Below are 25907 nucleotides of genomic sequence, written 5' to 3'. Positions count from 1 at the left end.
GTGTGTGTGTGTGTGTGTGATGCTGCCTTTCACCAAAAAGATCTCAAACAGGTTTATTATGAATCTGTAATTGTGATACACATTTTTGCCTTTGAAATGCAGTTCCTTGTTGGGTGGAGAATGATTTCCACTTATAACTTCATCTTGCAAATCACTTAAATGCATGTCTTTATATGCAACTACTCCCCTTAAGTCTGCTCATATGCCTAATACTGAAAAGAATTTATTCTGAATGCTCTGAGAGTTAACATCATTACTACAGAAGCTGCATTCAGATAGCATACATCACACCATATAAGGTAAAGTGAGGAAAACTGGTCAATACCCTAAAACACATCCTCTCTTTCAAATAGTAGCATAGATAATCTGATGGTTAACATAGGGCAAACAGGATTTTTATTTCTAAAAGTTTATCTAAGGGTGAAAGTCCCCAACAGTCTGAAACTTGATCACCCACGATTATGCCCGGTCTGCCTGCCCAGACTGGAGCACTTTAAATCTCCTTTTATAAGTGTATGTTAATATTCTTTCCTATTTCTAGGAGCATATCTTCAATAAAATTATTCTATAAAGAAACCACTAAGAATTATTAGGCATGGCAATTTAAAAAGTCCATCCTCAAGAGGGGATCCAACTTGACTGTAACAGAGGAGGATGAGGACTTCACAGCAAAGGGTGGTACCAGCGCTGTACAGTGGAAGCTCTGCTTTTTCCCAGTGGAAGCTGTGAGGAAAAAGTCTGGAGCACTAGTTTTCATCTTTTTGGCTTTAATCTCATGTCAGAAAGTAAAGTAACACAGCTACTTTCTATGAAAAGCTTTGAAAAATATAAATAGGAGTAGAAAAAAATATGTTTCTACCAGAAAGTAGTATATTTTGTACATGCATATTCCTGTGGCCTGCTGCCTGGCTTGAGAAAGTGTGATCTAGGGCACTGACCCTGGATTCAGGAAACTTTGGTTGTCTTGTTTCTGGCAGAATCTTTGTTCTGTAACTGCAGTTAATCATTTCACCCTGTCTTTGTTTTTCTCTACCATTTTCTGTCTTGTCTAATTTGATTATTAACTCACAGCAGTGTTTGTCTCTTATGTGTTGTAAAATGTCTAGCATTGAAGGCCACTTATCTCAATTGACCTGCTAAGTGCTACTATAATGCAAATACTACCGATGTATCTTGACTTGACAGTATTTCACCTTTATGGGACACAAGAGGCTGGTATTATATGGTGCACTTTAATTTAGCTCTGAGAGGAGAAACAAACTCAGGACATGAAAATAGAAATCTGAAGGTGAATAGCAAAGGATAGGACTGGGCAGGAAAATAAACACAACTTCTATTAAAACCAACTGGATACTGCAGTGGAAAGTGCTAGCTGTTTTACCCGACAACTATTTATATGCCCTTCAGGCTGCATTTGCCCATATCTCAAGAATATTATATATCTGAGAGGGAGTTAAAACTTTTTAGTTGAAGAGATGCACACATTGCTGGCAACCAAAAACCTCTGAGCAATAACCTTACCTTTTGCTAACAAGTATTTAGGAGTTCTTCACAAACTGCTATTATTGACCTGGCCTTGCTGTCATTCTCTAGAATGGGATATAAAGGAGATGGCAGTTAGTTACTAAATGCTAAGTTTAACTTATGCCACTGCTTTTACTGTGTGCTAAATTGATCAATCTGAACCTTAAGATTCCTACTACACATTCTTCAGTTACAACTAGGAATGCACTCCTGATTTCTATTGGGGGAGATTTAGTTTTGTCTTGTGAGAGTGGAAAATTTTACTTCCTATTGGTAGTAACTTCTCCAGGCATTGAACTCTTCAGCTCACAGTATCAAGAATCCTGACAGCCTGTGTTCTACCAATGTCTCACAGAACTGACAAAGCTATGCTGTGTTTTCCTCTAAGTGGTGGGTTATATGAAAAGTAACAGCCAAATTCTCCTTCAAGTAAGCCTTAGCGGTGGCTCTAAAGCTTTCTTCCTACAACCACTGGCATGAAAAAAACCCAAACAGAAAATGCTGGGCCATCCAAAAGCTAAGTAGACAGGTTCCTGAAATAGTTCTGAGTGAACCAAGAAGCAGCATAGACCTGCCAGTGCAGTTTTTTCCCGGCAGGATGAATTATCCAAAGAAACATGCATCACTAATGGGGTCACACTGATTTTGGGACCTTTGCTAACTTACGTATCTTTACATAGCACAATGCTTTGTGTATTCGGGACACTAGCGCTCGTTCTCACGGGAGGTAACTAAGGCGTCAAGAGTCTTAATTCTCTCCACAGCTGGTATTTTCCTTAAAGCCCTGGGCCTCAGAAAAAATACACGTTGTTGAAGTTTTATATACAACCCTCTGTGAGTAAGTCTGCAGTACTGCAAACTCGTATTGCTCCAAATGGCGGTGGGGAGAAAGGGGTCGACGGTCCACAGCCAGGCCAGACCAGCGCTCTGGCTGCCGCCTCACCCCCTCAGTAGCCCTCGGGCCCCGCGACGACGCTCTGACTGCGGGGCCCCCGCGCAGACACACACACACACGCCCGCCACCCTCCCCGCCCCCACCAACGGCCGCCGCGCGCCCCGCCCCGCCCCACCAACGGCCGCCGCGCGCCCCGCCCCGCCCCGCCCCGCCCCGCCCCCGCCAACGGCCGCCGCGCGCCGCGGGGAGGGCGGGGCCGCGCGCCAGGGCCCGGATGGAAGCGGCGCTGCGCGGCGGCGCGTGAGCCCTGCGTGCCCGGAAGTGCGGCGGCAGGAGCGGCGGGGAGCGGGTCGGTACGGGAGCCGGCAGGTGCCGTGCTGCGGGGGAGGGGCGGCAGGGGCTCTCGGCGCGGGCGGCGATGCGGCTCCGCCACGGCCCGGCCTCGCCGCTTCCGCTTGCCGCTGGGCACCGGTGACCGCCGCGCCGCGCCTCGCCTCGCCTCGCCTCCCTTCCGCCCCGGCGCTATGAGCCCCGCCGCGCCGCCCAGCCAGCGCCGCGCTCCGGTACGTACCGCCCGCAGCGCCGAGGCCGCGGGCCGCGCGCGGCGGCCGGGGAGGGCCGCGCGGGGAGCGGGGAGGCCTTTGTGCGCGCCCTGCCGCGGCGGCCCGGCCTGCCCCGCGCCGCCCTCCGCGGGGCGCCCGCTGCGCCGGCCTGCGCGGCCGCCGGGGCGGGGCGGGCGGGGGGGGCTGCTGGGCCGCGCCCGGCGCTGCGGGCGGGGAAGGACGGGCCGCTGTTACCGGCTCCCGCGAGGCCCCGGCGGCCGCGGTCCTCGGCCGAGCTGCTGCCCTCGCGCTGGCAGAGCCGGCGCCGTGTGGCCGGGTGTGTTTCCCTGCGTGTAGTCTGCACCTTGAGCAGCTCGTAGCGAGCGCGCCAGCGCAGGCCCCGGCGGGCGCGCTTGGCGCTGTAAGGCTGGGACAGACGCTAACGCGCGCTCTAGAAACATTTATTTTGCTTTATGCCCTTGTTCTGGTTCTCCGCTGTGATGTGGTAACTTCCACTAACAAGTTAACCTAACGAAAAGCTGGTTTTGGCTTCCTTTTGGGGGGTTGTGGAAGACTGGTGAAACTGTATGAATAATATTTACAAGATCGTGCTTGATTCATCTGTACAGTACTCACCATTTTATACGTGGTGAGGAAGTGAAGTTGACTAACACTGGTTTTCACCTGATGATGTCATTTACTGAACTTCCCTGTGGTCTAGTCAAATTTGCATCATCTTAAGACCGTTTAAGACTAATCATAGCTGAGAAGGAACAGATAGAAGCAAAAATGAAACCAAAAAAATATGCACCATTTTTGACTTAATGGTTCTTTGACTGCAACGTACTAAAGAATATGTGTTTACTTAAACATGCAGCTTTGTTCAAATAGTATTTTAAAAATTCTTAACATCATTTTAAAAAGGCCATCTTCACAAAGTAAACAAGATTGTTTCTAGCCTTCTGTCATGAAGCACAATATGTGAGAATCAAATCATTCCTTATTCTTCTTGCCAGTTAACTGCTGTTAACTTAGCAGTCACAGTCAAAACTAGAAGTGTTTTACCTTATTTACAGAAGTAAATAGTTCCTTAGGGATGTGTAACTAGGACAAAGACAGATATTTGTGAGAGATTTCCAGTGTGCTTCTGCTGCATAGTATTTTTTCCCCTCTGTGTAAGTGGATATTTGCTTGAGAAAGGGAAAAGCATTTTTAAACAATACGCCTTTTGTATAGAGAGTCACAAACATGGCAGCATTTGGTACAACACCAGAAGCTGCTTCTAACTCTCTTTGGAAACCTGAGATTGGTAATATCCAGAAATATCCTTGGTGTTATATTGCCTTTAAACAGCTTTCTGCCAGACTTCAGTAGTTTGCATTTTTTTTCCCCCATCTTAAACACTATTAGATTTTAACTGTCAGTACACAGTGATTGGAGTTTTTGGGCACTTGGTTGAAGTCACATCTTAAAAACTGCTTCTCCCTGTCTCTCTCTTGCTCACTTCCTCTGTGGGTGTTTTCTTTTTTTTTAACACACTTTCTCTGCTAATTTTCGTGCCTTTACAGGCATCCAAAAATGAGTATGTAGGAGAGAGAATGACAGCAGTTGTTACTAACAGCACAAATTAAAGTGGAAAAGAAATAGCTGAGGGCAGGGCAGTAATAGATACTGTAGTTAAAACATTTTTGCATAGATCTCATTGGTTTCCTTTTCTACTGATTTTTTTTTCTTGTTTTTCCTGTCTGCATATGTGTTTTTTTCCAGTTTCACACACTGTCTCCTCATGTCTCTAATTTACAACCATTCACTTTTTTCCTCTTTACATCTTATGCTGCTTTAGGAAGCATTATAGTTAAAAGTTCGTCTTGTTGCACTTGTTTCTGAAATCTGGGATGCCCTTATAAGTGGGCTTCCGTGTATCTTGAGTTACAAAATTACACCCCTCATACTGTTTTTCTTCCTCTACCAGTGAGAAGGAGGTTTTTTTGTTTCATAGCATTCTGTGACAGGCTTATGTGTTCGTTATAGGCATTTTTCTTTCTTTTTGTCCACAAGTCTGCAGCATGTTGCCCATCTTTTCTGTTTGTTTGACAAAATGTCCTTAAGAATAAGGAAATCTAAATCAGGTCGTTAGGCTAACTAAAAGCAAAAACCTTACACTTGTAATAATAAAATCCTCTGATCTTCGAAATGTGGTGCCCTAAATCAAAACGTGAATGCTGTGGAAAGTGTCAGTGTCCCATCATAAGTGTCCTAGACGCTGCATCTGTAGGATAAAAGAGAAGGCCCTTGCCTCAGTGGCTGTGTGCTGACCTAATGCAGTGAGCTCTTAGCTAGCCCTCTCCAGCAGGGTTTCCTGTCTTGACTCGTCGTTCCCTTTTTCCCCCCTGCAAAATACCTGCATATGCATCTGCATACTCACAGCAGATTTCTTTATTGCTTTTTTTGAGAAAATTACAAGTTTATCTCCTTATGGCACCTTGTTTGTATTTCTGCTTGTCCCATCCATTTTGAAAGGACTAGTATTAGAACTGTCACTCCAAATGAGAGCAGGAAATCACTGCTTTAGTTTGTACTTAGGAGAGAATTGTTGTAACTATGTAAGGACTAGAGATGTTTTCCCTAATGGAAATTTAGATTCTGTTGTAGTTCTTACTGAGAGAAGATGGACACTTGCCATAGTTCAGTGGGTTTCTTAAGTAATGTATATACTACGTTACTGGAGTTTGTATTACATTGCATAAATGTTTGATTTTTTTGAGTAATGTTCTAGCTGTTCCTGACTTGTGTGGTGTCTGATCCCTCGGGGCTGAACATTGGCAGGAATATATTCACTATTGGAATAACCTTCAATAACAAAGCCTCAGCTTTCATCATCCCATTTTACCTGCGTTTGATACCTGATTTGATGTGTTTTTTGGTAACCTAGTTTAAAAATATTTTTTGTCAGCTATAAAGGTGTTCTAAATGTTCTTTATACATGGGTTTGCAAAGTGACTCCTTTTACCTATCAGTGTTCTTTTGATCAGTGTTTGCATATAACATTTAGGAAATGTTGTGGGAAGTGAGATACTCCTACTGATTCAGAAACTCATTGGCATGGAGCAATATCACACCTACAAATTCACTGAATTAGATTACTTTTTGATGACTGCCACAGAGGAGAAGAAAAAGATATGGAACATCACACAGATGTTACCACGCTTCACAGTTTGAGAAATTTACCTTTGTTTTAGTGAATAAAACTAGTTTATTTTCCATGGTATTTATTCAGAGGTTAAAGGCAGGCTAAGTGGTTTTAAGTGAGCTTCATGTAAAGTTGAATGGTGGGTGAGTAGGAGGGGATTTCTGTGAGTTGATAGGGAGTTTTGTTTTGGTTTTTTTTTTGTTTGTTTGTTTGTTTTGTTTTTTTACTTATTGTTCTCTTTCTTGATTTCATTGCTAAATATAGAGAATGAAGAGGATGGATTTTGTGAACGCTTTCAAGATGGCACTTTACATTCTTTTTGCAAATGTTTAGTACAAATATATTTTAGATCTCTGCACACTTGGCTGATCAGCATTAGTTAAAGCTCCAGTTTGATTTATATTTCTGCTGTATGATTGCTTTAGAATAGACAGTTGTTTAGCCTTTAATTAGTGGTACTATATCAGTTGAATGCTGAACAGTCAGTGTCAGTCCCATCCACTTTCATTCACGTGACATTTGATCTTTGCATTTTTTTTGCAACTTAACTTCCTAAGTAGGTTCAAGGTGAATTATCGTTTGACATGTAATTTAACTTCTTTATAGGAAGAAAATGTAATTGTATTCCAGGGAGAATGCAACAGAGTACTTCCTGGCATAGGCAGCATTCTTAGGGTAAATGTCTCCAGCAGCTGGGAAACTTGCAAAGTTCATTGGTGGGGAACCCCTTGTTGTTTTACCTGCCTCTCTTGTGCCATGGAGACGATCACTGATGAAACTTGGGGGCCATGCTTTTTCTTTTCCTTCTTCCTGACTGTTTCTTTAATGTTTAGCCCTTCTGTAAGCAATACCTGAGTAACAGAAAGACATTCTTTGGTAGCAGCTTTTTAAATGATAAAACAGATGAATTCTTTGGTGACTGAGTTTATTTGCAGAATCTCTTGTTATAGAAACTCTTAAGGATAAAATCAGTAGAACTGTTTTGTGATGAATTTAGTGAACAAATGTGTACTACAATTTCCTTCTATATTTTGCTCCATTTTAGAAGTTGTAGTAATATTTACCTCCTTTTTATGAGCGTAATATGTGCTGGTCACATTGACATTTAAATATCAAGTTGAATAACTACTCTTGTAACAGAGGCCAAGATACAACTGTTTCAACTAATAATGTCATATCTGCGATACATATGAAGTTAATTGCAGTATTTATTTGCATACAATTAGACTTGTACCTATCTTTCAGGTATTTTTTCATGCATTTGGAAAGTTCTACATATTCTTTGTATGAACTTTCTTAAAAAGACTTAATCATAATACTGTAGTTCTGGAAATGTTATTCTAGAAACCAAATTGTCTGAAATATGTAGGTAGCTGCTTTTGGTAATTGTTGGTTAATGTAATATACTACTGAATTGACTACATAAGTTGATGCAACCTTGTTAAGTCTGCCACTGTATTTGTCATATGATTCCAAAGGAATAGAATGGATGGAATTTAGTTTTGATTCTTTTTTAATCTCCCTGCAAAGCTATTGAAGTAGATTGTTGCGTATGTGCAAACAAACTTCTAAAGTTTAAAAACGATAGTGGAAGGATGATTGCATTGTGATGTATATCATACAGTTTATAAGAAACTCAAAATATGCAGTTGTATTTTAGAAAAGTGTCAAAGATATACTGCGAACATAGTTGACCTGAGGAAAAAAGAACAAATTTTGTGATAAACAAACAAAAAAACAAATTTTGAGGATTTGGGGTTATACTACTAAATTTCATGACAAGCTTGTGCTTCTCTTGATTCCTGTATTGCTTATGGTGAAAGGTGCTGCATTCTCAAATTCTTCTCTAAAGTGCACTACTTTCTTAAAAACAAAACAAAACAAAAAAAAAATAGGCATGATACAAATAGGTGTAGGGTGAAAGCTACATAGGCAATAGTATGCTCAAATTTTTGAGAGTGGCAAACTTTGTCTCTGGAGTTAGATGCTATAATTGGTTATATTAATAAGTTTATCAGGCAGGATAGACTTTTATTCTGTAGTCCTTAATTCTGGGTATTGTTTTACAGGCCACGGTAACATTTCTAATTTAACAAAAGTCATGTTTAGAAATTTGACATATGTTCCCAACAGTTGTGAGATTCCATTCACTGAGTGGTAAAAGAAAAAGATGTATCAAAGTTGCTTCATGTGTATTTTCTCTAGTTTGCTGATAAATTACAATATCTAAGCCTTCACAGAGATTTTTGGACTCCTATGCAAAGGAACTGGTTCATCGCTTAGTTTTAGCTCTCTTAATTTCCTAATATTAAATTACATTATTCTTTTTCTTTTTTCTTTTTTTTTTTTCCTTCTTGTAAACAATTTCCTGTAACTGCACTGCAGGCATTATACTGCTCAACGTGTAATGAGACTGCCTCCTTGGGGTGGTTCAGTGTGGTTATGTCTGATGTGGACATTGCTTTTTGCAAGCATAATCCATTGAACTGCTACAGTGGGTGGAGCATCTGAGGCAGACTTGGAGCTGCTTCCAGTCTGCTTTGCTGGACATCACTGAAGATGAAACCAAATCTGTTTACTTGCCATAGCCAGTGGAAGGCTTTGTAGGGCCACCTGTTCCAGAGCAAGAAGAAACCAAGGAGGAATATTTGGCTAATTCACACTTAGAAGTTCTTGACTCTTGTTTGTGTGATCTTCAGTCTGTGCAGCGTGCTTTCTGGAAATGTAACTTTGGATAGTAAGACAGCTGGCTGCAGTACTAGCTTGCAATGTTGTGTTTTATGGAAGATGTTACCAGCAAGAGCCTCTCAAAGGCTGCTGAAGAAGCTTACAAAAAATGTGCAAGTTTGGCCTGATACAACTTACTCTTTTATCAGCCCTGTTGTTCTTGCCAAACTGGAAGTCTGCATAGCCATGCCCAGGTTAGCCAGGCTGCCACTGATCGGCGTGTGGTTCCATCGGAAATGAAAGCCATAGTTTTTTTTTTTTTTTTTTTTTTTTTTTTTTAACAATTAAACAAACTAATTTTTAACAAATAAGCTTGGCAAGGGGAAGAACGTGAATCCTTCTATCGGTCACTTCAGTCCATTGTTTTAAAAGGTTATAGCTTCTGTGTTCACTTTCTTTGTCTGTCTATAAAGAGAAAAGAGATACTTTGAAAATTTCTTCTGTCTTGAGCAAATATGACTTTGGGCTATAGGGAGGAAATGTATCAGGAACCTGCAAAGGATTGAATTATTTTTCTAGCAGAAGATAGGTCCTAAACAGGTTATTTTGGGATTGTTGTTAAATCCAAAAGTATAAACAAATCAGGTAATATCTGGATATTCTTAAAATAGCAGAATAGGAAGGAGACTTTACATTGTCTTTGAAATTCAGAAACTGGTCTCTATAGAGTAAGAATTTCTAGGATTTTTTTCCCCTTTCTTAACCCTTTGTATATTTGGACCTATTTAGTCACAGTCTGAGACTGAGGTGCCAAGTTCTGCATATCTTAATGGTTTTAACCAGGTATTTCTATTGTCATCTTTCAGAACTTCCTGCTTAGTATTCATGTATAGCATTCATCTATAGCAAGTAAACATGCAGCTCTACCTTTTGACCTACCTGTCTTTCCCATGATGTCTAATCAGCTTGTCAGCAATAGAATTTAATATCTAGTCTTTTAATTTAGTTTCAAGAGTGTTTGGTTGTGATGGCATCAAGTATAGTTTGATTCCCTGACACAACTGACTTTTGTCATTTGAAAGCTTTGTGTTGGTTTCTTTCTTTAGTTTCCTAGCATATAAATATAAGTTGTTTTATTTTGCACAGTGTAATATTCTTTGTGATCTCTTTGGTAAGAGGCATGAAATAGGTCTTAGATAAAGTGTACCTCTTACAGAACCTTTCATGAAAATGCAGCTGTGTGCAAAAACTTGTCTACTGTTTGCTGTGATAGGTAACAAAGAAAAAAAATAATGATAAACCACCCCTTGTCTGATGAGTATAAGCTTTTGGCTGCTGAAACTAGTTGTTACCATTTAAGTGTGAGTTTTCCAGGTAATAACAATTACTTGGAAAAGCTAGTTGGCAAAGGTTAGTGAGAAAAATATTATGCTATTGTTGTGCTCCGTAACTTGTCTGTAGAAAACCAAAACACCTGTTCAGAGTCCCATGCTTTTCACAAATCCTATGAACCAAAATAAAGACCCGCTCTAAAACACAGCTTACTGTAAACCTGCTGAAGATGGGCATTTATTGGAAATTTTTTTTAACTCAACCTTCTGTGAGTTGAGTATTTCTTTTATGTGCAAAAGAGAAAGTCAAGGTTAGCATTTCAGATTTGGTGAACTCTTGGTTGTGTGTAACTTTAAGTACCCGAAGAATATTTTTCTTCATTTAAGTTTCACATGCCAGTGGTTTGTTTGAGCAAGAGTGATGGAGTGAGGCTAAGGAGAGCGAAAGATCATTTTGGCTGTATACCAGGAAAAAAAAAATCCACCAGCAATAGATTATTAGAATAGAAAAGCTTCCCAAGAGGAATAGTGGCAGAAATACCTATCTTTTGGGCCCCATAAAACTAGACTGGGCAATGAAATCGAAATATGTTATAAGAAATAATCTTGAATTACATCTCCGGGGAAACGGATGAGATGACTCCTGCAGGGACTGGCTTAGATTATCGAATAAGGAGCTCTCTCTGTTTCCTATGCTACCGAACAATAATGCAAGGCTATTGCTGAGCGGGGGGTTATTAATAAGCTTGGCTATTGTACACTAGACAGTTAGTGCTCTGCTAGGCACTGGATTTTCCTTCGGCTGAGATAAGTCTTTGAAAAATAAAGTGGAATTTTAAGATGGGGAAAGAAAATTCAGAGGAAGGCCTAAAAATTACAAGTATTCAGTTTTACAGTTTTTACAACTAGTGTATGATTATCCAGTCCTAGTCTGCAATAAGGTAAACTGTACTTGGCTAATTTTGAGCTGCTAGCTGCAGCATTAGCAGTTACAGCTACAACACCATCTTCCCTGGAAGTTATGCATTTTGTAATTGCTCGGTTTTGTCTTGCTGGAGTTCTGTTAGAATTACCTTGAGGATGCTCATGTGAACTGTGGTGTGTTAGTTGCAGCTATTTTAAGATACTTCTGACTCCAGCCGTCTGTCCTGTCTCTTTGCTGGGGTTTAGTGCTGCTGGAGCAGGGATGGCGGGGGCATGTATGTGCAGCTCCACAGCTGTCACGGTCCAGTCCAGCATACTAGTTTTCTCACTGGAGAACTGTTGGGAAGGTTATGAATTGGCTTGCAGTGCGGATGGTGGTGTGTGTTTTGTGTCTGCTTATGATTGCTGTTGCTACTGTGACTCAGCTGATAATACGGCTGTTACAGTGCTTCTCTGTACACATGTATAGATGGTGTTTACATATTTATACACAGTGTCTGTACATATACGTTATATATACATGTGCTGTGCTATGTTATAGTAGCTCTATGGCTAGAGAAAAGGACACAACTGTCTTTGCTTTTAACCCTGCCATACCTGTCTATTGGGCCAAACCCTTTTGTCTTTATAAGCTGGTGTTACTTAGGACTGTGATTCAGCTGCAGCATTGTTGCAAAAGTAGCTCAGTCTTGGGCCTTAAAACACCTCTCGCATCATACTTGCTATTTTGGTTTGAGGAACACTCGCTTGTTTCCTCTGTCTTCAGCTCCATATCTGTGCTGTGTCTCTCCAAAGAACTGATAGACTATGATCCTTAAAGCAAGTCAGTATTTTCCCCAACAATTTGCCTCCCCAGTAAATTTTAAAAAATTGTTTGGATAACAAACCCTGATAAAAGTTTATATCCGCTGATGGTGGTTTAATTAGAGAAAATGAAATCAATACCACTATGTAGCTGGAACATGTTTATTTTGAATGGGGTTTTGGAAGCTGCTTGTATTATATGGAATGCTTCTTTACTTTAGATTAGAAAAAGCAAAGTTTTTGCCTGTACCAATAGACACTTTTTTATTTTCTAAATTATATATTTACTAGGAATAAAAAGTTGGAGGAACAGGGTTTTATTCACCAATTAACTTTTAGAAAGTAATATTTGAATTTCAGCCAAAGATGAAAGAGTGATATTTCAAAAAGTGCTAATTTATAGAAGTTGTTTATTTCTTGAAATGTTCAGTCCTGTTACAGGAAACTGTGTTACCAGTCAAAAAGAATATACAAAGTGTATGTGTGATTTGTTGATATGGTCATTTTATTAGACTTTCCTTTAGAGACTAACTGTTAAATCATATTATTATCAGTCACTCTTAGACAGTAAATTACTCTAATTTTTACATTAGTTGTTAAACATTTAAATGATTTGCCCTTGGTTAGGGAAGTTTTGTGTTTCATGCAGGTGCAGGCTCCATAGCTTCTGTCTGAGGCTTTGAGGAAACTGGACCCTAATGCTTTGAAAGTGTGGTTTGACATTACTGTTAAATGTTTCTTTATTAATCAGTTATGGGTAGGACTTGAGAATGAACTTACACCATGAACAATCTGCTCATGTTCAGTTACATCACGTGTTGAGATGTGCAAGTCGTGTGGTTAAAATACAGCCAGCCTGCGAGGGAGTCACTTTCATCCTGGAGGCCCAAACCCTTGGAAGAAGCAGGGGCAGAGAGGAGAGTTCAGGAACTAATTACCCAGTTCGCAGTGTGTGTCCCTTCTGCTTTTGAGGGAGCAGGAAGGAGCCATTTATTTGCTTGGTGACTTCATCTGTGGGTTAGGCCCTGGCAGACTGCATGTGTCTTTTGAGGGTGTGCTGGATAGGTATGTTGTAGAAGGGAACTTAGCTGGCTGGTACCGTTACTAATTTGGTAACAGTGATACTGTACTGAAATGCAGAGATAAACCATTGTTGTGGTCCTTAGCATGCACATTAGACTATTGCTCTGATAAAATAAAAATTAGGATATAGTTGTGTTGAGTTTCTATTCATAGAGATAAGAGCTGGCAGAAACTCAGTGTAACACTTAACAGTTCTTCAAATAGATTTTGAAGTTTTTTGAGGATTTATTACTGAGGTGGTGGAAAATTCCTCTTTAGTGTATTTACGTTTATGTGGTATTTCATTAATGTGTGTTACCTTTTTTGGTGAAAATACTCCTAAAATAATTCTAATATTAGGTATAAGAGTGAGAATATTTTTAGTATAAATGTGTTCTTATATAAATCTAAGAGATTACAAAGTAAGGTTATTTGCTTTAAGGCTATTTACAATAATGTTAATACATGTATAATTTATGGATATAACTTCTTGGAAAGGAAAGAGGGTTATATTTGTTTCTCTGAAGAAATTTGTGTTGAAGTGGTGTATAAAGTGACTTGAATCTGAAAACCTCTCCTCAAGTATTAGGAAAATGGAGATCCAGTGCATTTTTTAAATGAAATTTAGGGTGAATACATTTTATAGAACATAATCCATGCTTTTGTTAGACTCCATCTGCAGATAATTCAAGATCATTAACTTCAAATATCTTGATGTTTAATATGAGAAGTATTTCTTTGAATAGGAAAGTACTTCAGTCTTTGAAAACGAATTGTGTTTTGGGAAATTGTTTTTTTTATTTTACCTTGGCTTACTTGATTACTGCTGCTCTGCCAGTACTGTTCAGCTTCATGTAGATCTGATTTAACAGACTGACTCTTTTTGGCATATGTACTAGAAAGATTAACTGCTGTTGCCAGTATCTTCCTTGAGACCGGTAGTGGAAGTGGTAAACCCATCATATTTAGGATTTGGGAGTATAAAATATGTGAGCCTTTCTGTTTTTTCCCCCTTCTGAGGTAGAATAACAAAAACAAATGCTCAGAAAGGAGATAGAATTATCACTTACTGCTTCATGGCATTCAATATGATGTATCAATTTACTTAAAATGAAACAAAACCCAGAACACCCCACACAAACCATAAACATACATGTACTATTGAATTAGGGATATCCTAATATCTGAAATCCAAGGCAAGCATTGTTAGTAACTGCTGCTGCTACTTGCCCTATCTTTGGATTGTAACTTTCAGCTGCTCTTTTGAGGAACAAATTTAATGTCTAAGTCCTGTTTACAGTTTCAACAGCAATTGCTCTGTTTATCTCTATACCTTGTTTGTTTGGCAGCCCAGAAGTGGAGACCTCAGCAGTGTGTGAGGAGCTATGTGGCATGCTGTTTTTCAAAATACTCCGCTGACTTACGTTTTATAAAGCCAGAAGCTGCTTTTGTCCTCATCCGTTAAAACTTGTCTTAGTGTTCCCCGTGAGTGTAAACGTATGTTTCCTCTGATGGTCAGAGACTTTGTACTTCTAACTGAGGAAGACTTGTCTGGCAAATTGGCCCATAGCCTGTTTTCTTAAGCCAAGTCCACAGAGGCAGGACTCTGCCTGAAAACTCATGTCCTGGCTCCTCCGATGCCTTGTTTCTGATAGCGTGCAGAGGAATAAGTGCAGGTACTAGCATGAAAATTGTCCTTCTTGGAGCAAGTTATTTCATCCTTCAGATAGCAGGCCTGGCTTCCTGCACTTTATTGATTTAATTCCACCAAGTCGTTCTCTGACTGGTTCTGTGAACTGCAACTCCAGCTGTTCCCAACCATTTGATCTAACAGGCTGCAGTGAGAGTTTGGTACTTGAAAACCTTTTTGTCTGAGCTGAGGACAGTGGCTAATCAAAGATTCATAAGCAGAGTCTTCAAAGGAGTATTTCATCTTTTCCCCGAAGTATAGTATGTAGAACAAAGGGTGAGCACACACATGCATCTTCTCACCTGCACTTTAATTTTTCCTTGCTTATTCTACTTTGCTCTGGTGTCCATCCCTAGCTGCGAGAAGTGGTTAAGGCACCCAGTGACCTACATACTGTGCTTATGGGTCTGGGTGTCAGGCTTGACTAAAAATCCTTCCCTTCCTCAAGTCTCCGTGTACTTTTGGATAGTATCTTTGAAGTTCAGGCATTCTCTTCCGTGTTGTAGCTTTCGTAAGTGTTCTCCACTATTGCCATCCCCAAATCCTGATTAAGTGGACTAAGTAAAGCAAAGGGAAGGTAAGCAGTATTTCTAAAGTGTTTCCCTAATTTTCTTGACAGTCTTTTGATGTATCTTAGTGTCTTATGTTCTGTTTGTCCATTATCCATTTTTCAGTTTATTATTGGCTTCTTTTTTACTTTTCAGTATGCCTGGATGTGTAATAATAACAAAATGTTCCTCAGCTCAAGCTTCCAATATGATATCAAACTGTTCAGAATTCTTCTTTTCTCAACCTAAAAATCTGATTGGCTTAGTAAATCCATGCCAAAGAAAAGTGAGATACTAATCTGTTTTTCAGAAATTATTGGGAACTTAGGAAAGTTAGTTCCCTGCTCCTGTAATGAGAAACTTTACAAAAAGCGGAAACTGTTCAGAGTGGCTTGGAAAGTGTTCTTACAACCATGGCTTCTGGCAGATCGTGTAATAAATGATAAAGACCCCGTGGCAGGTTGAAGCATTCTGAAGTACAGATACCTTTCTGTAACATGCAATGTGCTCTGGGTGACCGTGCTTGAGCAGGGGGGTTGGACTAGATGATCTCCAGAGGTCCCTTCCAACCTCAACCATCCTGTGATTGTGTGATAAGCTGTAGGTAGAACAGGTGCAGACACAAGGCAACTGGAAGTCATTACTGACCATAAAATAAGTAAGTGACAGTTAACCACCTTTGCTTAGATATAAATTCTCAGTTTATTATGCTGATTTAGTTGTGAGACAGGAGGGGGCAGATCACTATCTGTAGCTGACATGCGGTCACTGGACACTTTCTAAAGAGAATACTGTCGAGCAGTTAATTTCAGCCTTCCTCAATTTAGAGACCCCTTCAGAGTAAATGACTCGGATCTGCAGCTCCTTCAGGAGCACTAGACTGCTGGGAATGCACTGATACAAGGGACTGAAAGAATTGAGGAAGGAACAGATTAAAAATGAGGTGATCCTGTGCATCTCAAGGAAGTGACAAGAAGAAATATAGCACATCCTTTACTCTGTTTTTAGAATTGGAGAGAAGTAAACAGGTTAAGTAGGCTGAGGTAAGCTGTTCACTCTCAGATTATGGTTCTGTAGAAAATACGTCTTATAATAGGGTTATAGCTTCAGCTGTTACCACTGAATATGTGCTTCCAGAAATCATAGTAAGATAAGTATGAATTTTTGCATTATGAAAGAAGGATGTTCACATTTATTGTTCACTGGATTTTTACTCCTAGTGGTTTTGTGCAAGGATTTGAAACAAAGTAATACAGTTTGTGCAATACATACAATTCATTTAAAAAGAATAATGTAAAAAAGCATATAAAATAATATCTTAAGTTTATTATGATTTTGTTGCCAGTTATCTGTTGAAAATACTAATTAAGTTCTGAAGATTTCTATACAGAGGCATAAATTGTATCAGCAAGGAAAGTTTGATAGGTAGTTGAAATGTATTTCTGATTACATTTGAATGTTTCTTTTTTTTCCTCTTTTTTTTTGTTTTTTTTTGCTATCCAGTCTTGTCATAGGAGATCTATTAGAGATTTGACTGTATAGCATCTAGTCCCTCATCTGATATAAAAGCTGAGATTTAGAAATGATTCAGTGATGCCTATGTCAGCTGCCTTTAACATGCAAAGGCTAATTTGTATTCCAGGTGAATGAGAAAAGGTACCAGAAAGGCAGGAGGAGACGCATCCTCTGAGGGTCATAGTGATTCTCAGAGTTTTTTTCAGTAGGGTTAATAAACTTTTTAAAGTTGTAACTGAATTGCATGCTTACAGTGTGTTCTCATCAGTGTTTACATAAAACTTTGCTTGTAAGTGTATTGCCTGTCCCTAAAGGAAGAGTCCCAGCATGATTAGAGTAATTGGTGCAATCATTGCTTTCTGTAATACAATTAATGTTGTTTTATCACAAACAAAAATACCTATATATTGAACTCCAGTATTTGAGGAAGATCATGGTCTTCTGATCTTGCTTTAGTGAGAGCAGGATATGTTTAAATAAACTTTCTGTACTGAGGGGGGAGAGAGACAACAGTGAAAAATGTATGATGAAAATACTGTTTTATTTATAAAGCTTAATTTCTTGTCCTCCCACTAGAAGTCTCCAAATTATTTGAACATTTTCTCCCAGAAGGCTAGATGTTCTTTCAGAACCAAATTACATCTCTATGGACAACTAACATGTTACTACTAATATCTTAGTCTCACAAGGTCCTAGGTACCCTTGAAAACAAAGAAAAAGATCTTTAAAAAGTTATAATGTGACTAGAGTGATAATGGTAATTAACAAAGGAAGCCATTGATGTTACTGAATAATGCGTAGGCATTTGCTTTTATGAAGTATTACGTGAGGATTCAGCTTGTCATTTGGGTACAAGTGGTTATTAATGACATCCAGCTTGTCTAAACAATCCTCCTTTCAACTTTAGTATTCCAGTGCATTGTTTAGTAAAGAGAAATCTGGATATCATATTATGGTTTTTTTCCTGTGCTTAAAGAGAGTGACCAAAAAAAATGTATGAATTATTTTTTAGGAAAATTACTGAAGTTTGGATTGCTATCTTGATACTATAAACCTGCAATAAGTGGCAATGTCCAGGGTCCCCACCCCACCTCCTCCTGGAGAGATGTCCAGTGGACCTGTGGCTGAAAGCTGGTGTTACACACAGGTAATTTGCATGAATTCTTGTGGCTTTGTTTTCTTGTCAAAGTAATAAAAAAAAAAAAAAAAGAGAGAGAAAAGAAAGAAATCCTGCAACGCTTTCAGTTGGGCTGACCGTCAGCTAGTTCTTATAGTTAATGCTTGGCAAGTAAGTTGAACTTTATTGAAGTTTTCTACATCTCTTGTTCAGGTTAAAGTAGTAAAATTTTCGTACATGTGGACCATTAATAACTTCAGTTTTTGCCGAGAAGAAATGGGTGAAGTTTTAAAGAGTTCTACCTTTTCGTCAGGGCCAAATGACAAAATGAAGTGGTAAGGTCTTTTTTTTGCTTTTGTTGTATTGGGGGGTGTCTTTTTTTGCCTCAGAGTTGTGAAGTTAAGTCATGAATAAATATTAAAATTTGAGGATATTTCTTGAAGTTTTATTATAGATACTGGGTGTTTCTAGTTTTATAGTTTCAGCAGTCACAGGGGAACATTCGTTTTGGTAGCTTGTGTCATTATATCTTATAAAAATGTCACAATTTATTCTGTGTGCAATCTTAAAATGTATGATTTCTTCACTTCTTCCAGGTGTCTGAGAGTGAACCCAAAGGGACTAGACGATGAAAGCAAAGACTACCTGTCGTTGTATTTGCTTTTAGTCAGTTGTCCAAAAAGTGAAGTCAGAGCAAAATTCAAATTTTCCCTGCTGAATGCTAAAAGAGAAGAAACAAAAGCAATGGGTAAGGGAAACTTGAAAATAGTATAGTGCATGCAGTTTTGAAAGAATAACCCAAAGAAAACTAGTGTTGAAATTTTGTTCAAGTGAAAACAAAATTTAACACTGAGGCAAGCTTTAAAGCATCTGTTTTAAGGATCCTTCTAGAAACTTGATTTAAATAATTTTATCCATGTTTCACATGTTTCTGACCATTGAGCTATGTTAATTCTATCTGAAACAGTATAAATTATTGTGGCATTACTAACTATTGTCACTCCAGATTCTTGTCACCTGGCTTTTCTAGCAGATTATTTTTGTTCCCTGTTGGTAACTACAGTTGAAGGAAGTGTTTGATTTCCATAGTTAATCAGGTTAAACATGTATGTTTTATGTAGACACTCCTTTACAATGTTTTGGTCTATTTAATTTGATTTGCACTGTAATCAATTTAAAAACATGAACCATGTATCCAAGGAATTACATTGAAATAATTGGTGATTCAATTTAATTGCCGTCTTGATTTGGAAAAAGCAAGGCTCTTATTTTCAAACTTGTAAGCACAGCCTTGATTAGAAACATTTTTAGGGAAGGCTGAATTTCCCAAGAAAATGTATGATTCACAGCTGGAATTCTTTTAATACTAAATATTTTGAGGACCTTTTGAATTAAACAGACTATGTAAGTGCTAATTCTAATCATTCAGATGACATATAACAACAGATGTCTGATTTTTCCAAACATATGTATGGGTAGAGTAACTTCTTATGCAGGATGCCCTTCAGCCAGATATGAGCGATCAGAAAGACTCGGGCTGAGTAAGTTAGCATTTTACTTTTAATAAAACCATACTTGAGGGGGCATAACTTTCCTCTATGAGCCTCAGAAATAAACATATAAATCCCTAGTTGCCTTTCAGGTGTTTATGCATTTGTGAATAATAATTTTTAAGAAGATGCTCATTTCCCAAAGCACAGTCACATCATTACGTGAAGTTAGAAAAACACAAGTAGATTCTGTTGGATATTAAGTAGTAGGTGAACAGAGAAGCACTTTTTAGTCTGCTTGCCAAAGTGCAAGGTAACATGTAATGCTAAACTCTGGCATCTCCAGTCTGATCTGAGAATCTGATTTACCTCAACAATTTAGTGCTGGTCTTTGAGTTTGTGCTGTTAGTTCTGTACATGAAGAATCTGTCTACTTTTCTTCCTTCCTTTTTTGGACTTGCAGATCTTGCAGGATCTGCTCTGTTACAAGTTCAGAATCTGTTGGAAAATCTGTAGTTCTCTAGTACCTGTGCCTAAAGTCTTCTGAGGAGTTTTTTCCGTTTTCTGGAGTAACGTAATTTTTTTAGTCTCTAAGTTTTCTCTTCTCTCTCTTGAGTACTAGGCCTCAATATTTTGGTTCAAGATGATCCTTCCTTGCTATATAACTAGGCCCTCCGGTAGTCTTTAAAGCAAATCCTCAAAACATAGTGCAAATCTAAATATCATAAGGTTTTTAATAGATGGATGGACATTTGGAAGAGAAGTAAATGCATATACTTATTTTACTTTGTATCCATCTTCTTACACCAGTGGAGTTGGCTCCTTCATTCCTTATAAGCCTCCTAATCTGGAGCTTACATGAATAAAACTATTCCTTTATGTATTTGATGGATTGTTGATTTTGGTTTGAGACAATATTCCTGTCCAGTATTGTACTGGTGTATGCAATTCAATTTAAGTGTGATATGCAGTCAGTGCATGTTTTGAGGTAATTGTAGAATCACAGAATGATTCGGGTGATCCTGAACTCCACCAGCTCATGGTTGCTGTAGCCAAGGGTGCACCCAGCCTTCACATCCCTGACCTGTTCTTTTTTTTTTTTTTTTTTTTTTTTTTTGCAAGTATGAGGTCCAGTAGAACATCTCCCCTCATAGGCTTCTCGGTCACCTTCAGGAAGTTATCATCAGTTCTCTCCGGAAGTCTCCCAAATTGTTTGTGCACTGCTGTATTGTCTCTCCAGCAAATATCAGGATGGTTAAAGATTCCCATGAGAACTAGGGTCTCTGAACGTCTGAGGCATCGTCCAGTTGTTTGAAGAAGGCCTCGTTCACTTTTTCCTGATGAGACAGTCTGTAGCAGATGCCCACTGCAACGATGTCAGTGTTGGCCTACCCTCTAATCCTGACCCATAAACTCTCAGCTGGCTCATCTCATGCAGGCATAACAAAGGAGGAGGCTCTTTGTTCTTCATGCTGTGCACATTAGGGTGAAGGCACATCCAGTCATGCTGATTTCCCAGGAAGGATCTGAGAGCTTTCCCCATAATACTGTTCTGAATGAAGGATACATCTGATGTTGAAGGGATTTTGAGAATGCAATGATTATTTGCTAATTGGTACTTCAAATGCTGTTTAGCACCTTCTGGTTTTTTTGCAAAAAATCCTGTGAACAGATATTGTTCAGTTTTTGCAATAGCAACTGTCCTGTATTTGGTACTAGAGGATGTATAAACACTTTTCAATTTTGGGACTTTACCAACAGGAATGTTTCTTGAACTTCCCAGCCATTTACTGTCTGACCTGGGAGGTGGTCTATTTTTATTTATACCTTATAATGATGCCTAACTACAGGTGTCCTTTGTTAACTGACAATTCATGCATAGACTACTGCTTCAAATGAAGGAGCTGTATATAGAATAAGTAAAGAATTGAAATTTTTACTTTATTAGGAAACAAGAAAAATGTATTTACAGCTCTGTGCTGCTCCATTTCTGTAGTTTTGTATAGTTACAAATTGCTACTGTTCATGTAATTTCAGAGGGCTAACACTGATAGTAACATGCAAGTCTGTAGAATTAAGAATTAGGCTGAATCTAGAGAGGAAAGTTTTGAATGTCTTTTGAATATGAGTTTGAGGCTTCATTTTTTTGCAATTTCTCTGCATTTGTTGCAAGTTTTTAACAAGTTGGCCAAAAATGGGAAAACAATCCAGATTAAAAAAAAAAAAATCTTTAAAAATGGCTGGCATTGTTTTTCTTTCTCAATATTAAGATTTAAGAATGTAAATAGTATTCTGTTATTGTTCTGTCACCCTTCAAAGCCTACGTTGCTGTTCAGTTGGCCTCTACTTCTGTACTCTGCTTTGGTAGCTTGTTTGTTGTTTGGAGGGGTGTGTGTGTGTGGTGTGGGCTTTGTTGTTGTTGTTTTTTAAAAAAATATATGAATAAGATGTCTTAAGGTGACAGGGATAGAGAGACCTCCTGCACTGTCAGTTCCTGACTTGTTCTTCATTGTATTCATAAAATGTAATCAAAACCAGTAGGACATATTTTGCTTCATCTATTTTTGGTGGGAAAACTGTGCTGAATTTTATTTCTTCAGCTATTGGAAGTGAAAACCATCTATTTTATACAATGCTGTGTTACATGTTAAAGACTATTTCAGTGATGCTACCAGGTTAACTATCAAGGGGGGAAATTGGACTTTGTTGATACTTTTTATTCTAGAACTTTTAGAAGGAATGCTTTTCAAAACAATTCTACCATGAAAAATATTTTACTTTATACTAAACTCTTGACTTAAACTTTCAGTTTCTCTCAGGAGGCTAAAATCCATAAAACAAAATTGTCACATTTTTTAACATGCTTTTTTGGAATTAAAGAAGAGCCCTGACTTGGAGGGCTCTTATTTTTTCTGAGGCTCTGATACTATATTTAAGAGGTTATCTGGAGACTGGAGCAAGAATACTTTTTTCCCATGTTTTTGTTAAAAATATGCAATTCTCTTTCCTGTGATTTAGTTTGTGGAACAAGTGACCAAATTGTAGTGGACATGCCATGTAAAATAACTTCTATACATTGGCTTACATAAAATTTAATGTGCAACTTTTTGGAATAGAGTTTGAACAGTGATTGATTACTGATTTCATCCTATTAGCTCTTTAAAAGAGAGCTACCTTGAGCCCTTGTTTTCACCATGACCTTGGGAATCCTTTTGAGGGCTATTAACTTTAGAATGGGAAAAATAGTTGTGTGGTCATAGCAAATCTGGTAAATATCAAAAGTATTACAACAAAGGGCTAAAAAACCAACTAAAGTATATCTATGACCAAAGCAATAGTTTTTTAGTTGAAACGATGTATTTCTGTTTTACCTTTTTAATGCTCTTTCTGTATTTGAAAATAATTTCAGCCTGTGAAACAGGACTTTCCATTTCAGGAAGGAGTCAAAACCGAATATTACAACAACTGCAGAAATCTTTTCAGAAAGTGCATGTGATGAGAAATTCATTGTAACGGTACTTTCCTGTGAAGAGTTTCTGTTTTGACACATTAACATTTTTAAACGTTTATTGACAAATTTTTCTCGTGCTGAATTGTGCCTAAGATAACATCTAAGCAGATGACATGGTTGAATTGCAAACTGTGCTCTATTAAGATCTACTGAGTCTGTTATAAAACAACACTGTTACAACATAAACTTACAGTGTGGTCAGCGGTGAGTTTCCTAAAAATGTGAAACACACAATCTAAATATATAAAATTGATTCAGTAGTGAATTAACACTTAGGCTTTCTTAGTACAGATTCTTTAGATGTTATCATTTGCTAATGTTTTTTATTTAACTTCCTTTGTATATAATCTTTTTTTTTAATCAGAAAGCCAAAGAGCATACAGATTTGTGCAAGGCAAAGACTGGGGTTTTAAAAAATTTATCCGAAGAGATTTTTTACTAGATGAAGCTAATGGTCTTTTACCAGATGACAAGCTTACGTTATTTTGTGAGGTGAGTATGGGCTTTAAGTGGTAAGCTTTTAAATAAAATATTTTCTGGTCTAATACAGATGTTTATGTTACTTGAAAACACTAATATGTGATAAAAGTTGTTTTCTGTAAGCCATAAATATACTAACATACAGATTTACTTGTTGTCTGCTTATACTTTGTTTCCTTTATTGATACATGTACATGGAAGTGCAAAAAGTCTGAATTTATCATTTGTAAACTGTTAGGTTTCTCTGTGAATCAGCTAGCATTACATTAGAATTACCTGTAGTTATTTATGCCAAAATTGGTTGATACAAATACCATTTTACTGAGGTTGCTTGTGTTTAAAGAAGTTTCATTTGGAAGCATAAGATTATTCCATAAGCAAAAGGAAGTTGTTTGTATGTTGGTTTGCTTTGTGGAAAAAATAATTGTCAGGAAGAATCAATAGTACTGTACTATAACTTAGGGGTTTAAACAAAATTTTCAGGTAAATTTAACAGTTTAATTTGTGCACCTGTCCTAATTTTGTAACTCACTAAGATTTTGGTTGTGAATTTTACCTCTAAACCTGTTATTTATAGGCATATATTTAAGCAAACCTCTTTTAATGGCATTATATTTGAGAGCTCTTTTTCCATAGTGATTATTACACTTTGTTTCCTGAACAAATGCAAGTTTTCCATAGAAGGACGGTTAATACTGAGAACTAATATTGAGAATTATATGCATAAATTTCACTTCATGGAGAATTATGGGTCACTTTTTAAATAAGTTTTGTTGGCAGATGAATTGTCATATTAAAATCAGTAAAACGCTTACTGTATATTAAAAATGGAAACCAGAGGAAGGTGCAGTATGAGTACAGTGTATGTTAAGTATACATTGGCAGGTTATCACTGCTGCCATGGAGTGATTAGTGGCTTAGGAGGATGATAGGTGCTGTAACTGCTAGTAAGTTTCCTTTGATCTGTATTTACAGGAAATGTGCAAAGTTGTCTTGGCAAGATTACAACTTAATTATATGTCATTATGCTGTGTAGGAAGAATAATTGAAATGTGGCCTCTGAGACTAGATGGTGCAAATGTATAGTGCATCTATTTTCACTTGGACACGTTCCAGTAGCTGCATGATAAAATTGTTTTGAATACAATTATTTGGGTGATAAAATTAGATGTAACAAGTATTTTATGGTTCTGTGAAGATACTCGTAAGTATTTTCTTTTTTTTGAATTTACCCCCTTTTGAATAGATTGATTATAAATAGCCCTTCAAAATATTGTTTGGTTTTGGAAATGTGTTGCTTTATGTATTATTAAAGATAAAGTTTGTGCAAATTTGAGCATATACTGATTTTTCCCACAGGGAAATATTGTTGTTTAAATTAGTGCTAATCATTGAGCAAATTTTTTTCCCTAAAAAATTTATTGATGTTTTAAATGTGAGTGGCTTATGTAAAGTGTTTGAGCTACCTTGACTATAAATGTTGAAGGAAGCACAGCATTTAGTTGTGCATGTCAGAATAACTTCTGGCTTGGTTCAAACTAAAAAGGATTGGAGATCCAAATCTTTTTGTTTTTTAGACTCATTTATTCTGATGTGCTCTTCTAGCTATTAAGCTGTCATTAGAAATAACAGATCTTGTTTGGAGGATCTGTTTCTGCAGGCATCTGAAGTTTTTGTCCTTTTTAAATTCAACTGTGAGCACTAATTTCCGTGATTGTCTTAGTCTAGACTGACTTACAACTTTTTAAAACGGTGTTAAATGTGGCTTGAAAGAACTTTAGCACATACAGCAAACATTTAGGAAAGATCACTTGAGTACCCGCTGTGTTGGTGAGTCACCTTCTACCCTTTGGGCTGCAGAAAAATTATTTATTCTTCCTTAGCAGTATATTCAAAGATGGTTTTTCTGCATTGCAGATTGTTCTTAAGGTAAATTCGATGTGATCTTGGATTGGAAGTTGAAGGATTAGGTTAAATACTTTGCAAAGTCTAGTGTTACCACTAACAAGAGACCTATTGATTAAACGCAGTTTCATAATTTTATGTTTTTTAAGCAAACTGATCTCTGGTCCCAGTTCTCAGTTGGCATATAGTCTTAAAATACCAAAATCTTGCAAATGTTTACATCTGCTAACAGAATTGCAAATTCTTTGTAGAGACTTTTTTTTCGTACTAAATGCTTTTGCAGGTCTCAGTTAACTTATGTTGAGTGAGCAATCTAGAGTATCACACCATCTTTTACTATTGTAGTACCACAGACTGAAAAACAAGGTGATGATGGTATCAGTGTTAATTATCATTTAACACACTAAGCTGTTAGTCATAGCTTCTGCGTCCTTACATACCCTTGTGCAGGAGGGTAAGCAAGGTAAACAGGATCTGTTCCCCTGAAGTATGCGTGCAGTGCAAAACTGTGTGCAAGATAGCTTCCTAAGAAAGAAAGTAAATCGGACCTCGTGGAGTACCTGGAAGTCCTAGCTAGATTGCTACTCCTTTTTAAGCTAAGTTGTTTACTACTGGTTTTAACCTCTCTTTGTCATCCTGCAATATACTAAAGAAATACTCACATTCTTGTGAGTGATTTTATGAACACTACTCTGGGGTGCCTAAAGTAAGG

The 25907-nt window shown here is 38.0% G+C and overlaps 1 protein-coding gene across 1 annotated transcript in view; it reads left to right on the top strand.

Annotated features, from left to right (window-relative positions):
- The first annotated feature begins 2710 nt into the window (after positions 1-2710).
- The window catches only part of SPOPL (speckle type BTB/POZ protein like), a 36738-nt gene continuing 13541 nt past the window's right edge, over positions 2711-25907 (top strand). The window contains exons 1-5 of the mRNA XM_062579029.1: positions 2711-2982; positions 17705-17839; positions 18023-18144; positions 18406-18557; positions 23175-23302. Coding sequence (XP_062435013.1) covers positions 17762-17839; positions 18023-18144; positions 18406-18557; positions 23175-23302 — 480 coding nt within the window. The 5' untranslated portion in view covers positions 2711-2982; positions 17705-17761. The remainder of the gene's footprint in view (positions 2983-17704; positions 17840-18022; positions 18145-18405; positions 18558-23174; positions 23303-25907) is intronic.

Source organism: Rhea pennata, chromosome 6 (genome assembly GCF_028389875.1).
Source record: "Rhea pennata isolate bPtePen1 chromosome 6, bPtePen1.pri, whole genome shotgun sequence".
Lineage (NCBI taxonomy): Eukaryota > Metazoa > Chordata > Aves > Rheiformes > Rheidae > Rhea > Rhea pennata.
Note: the sequence above shows the minus strand (reverse complement) of the source record. Positions and strands in the feature narration are given on the sequence as shown.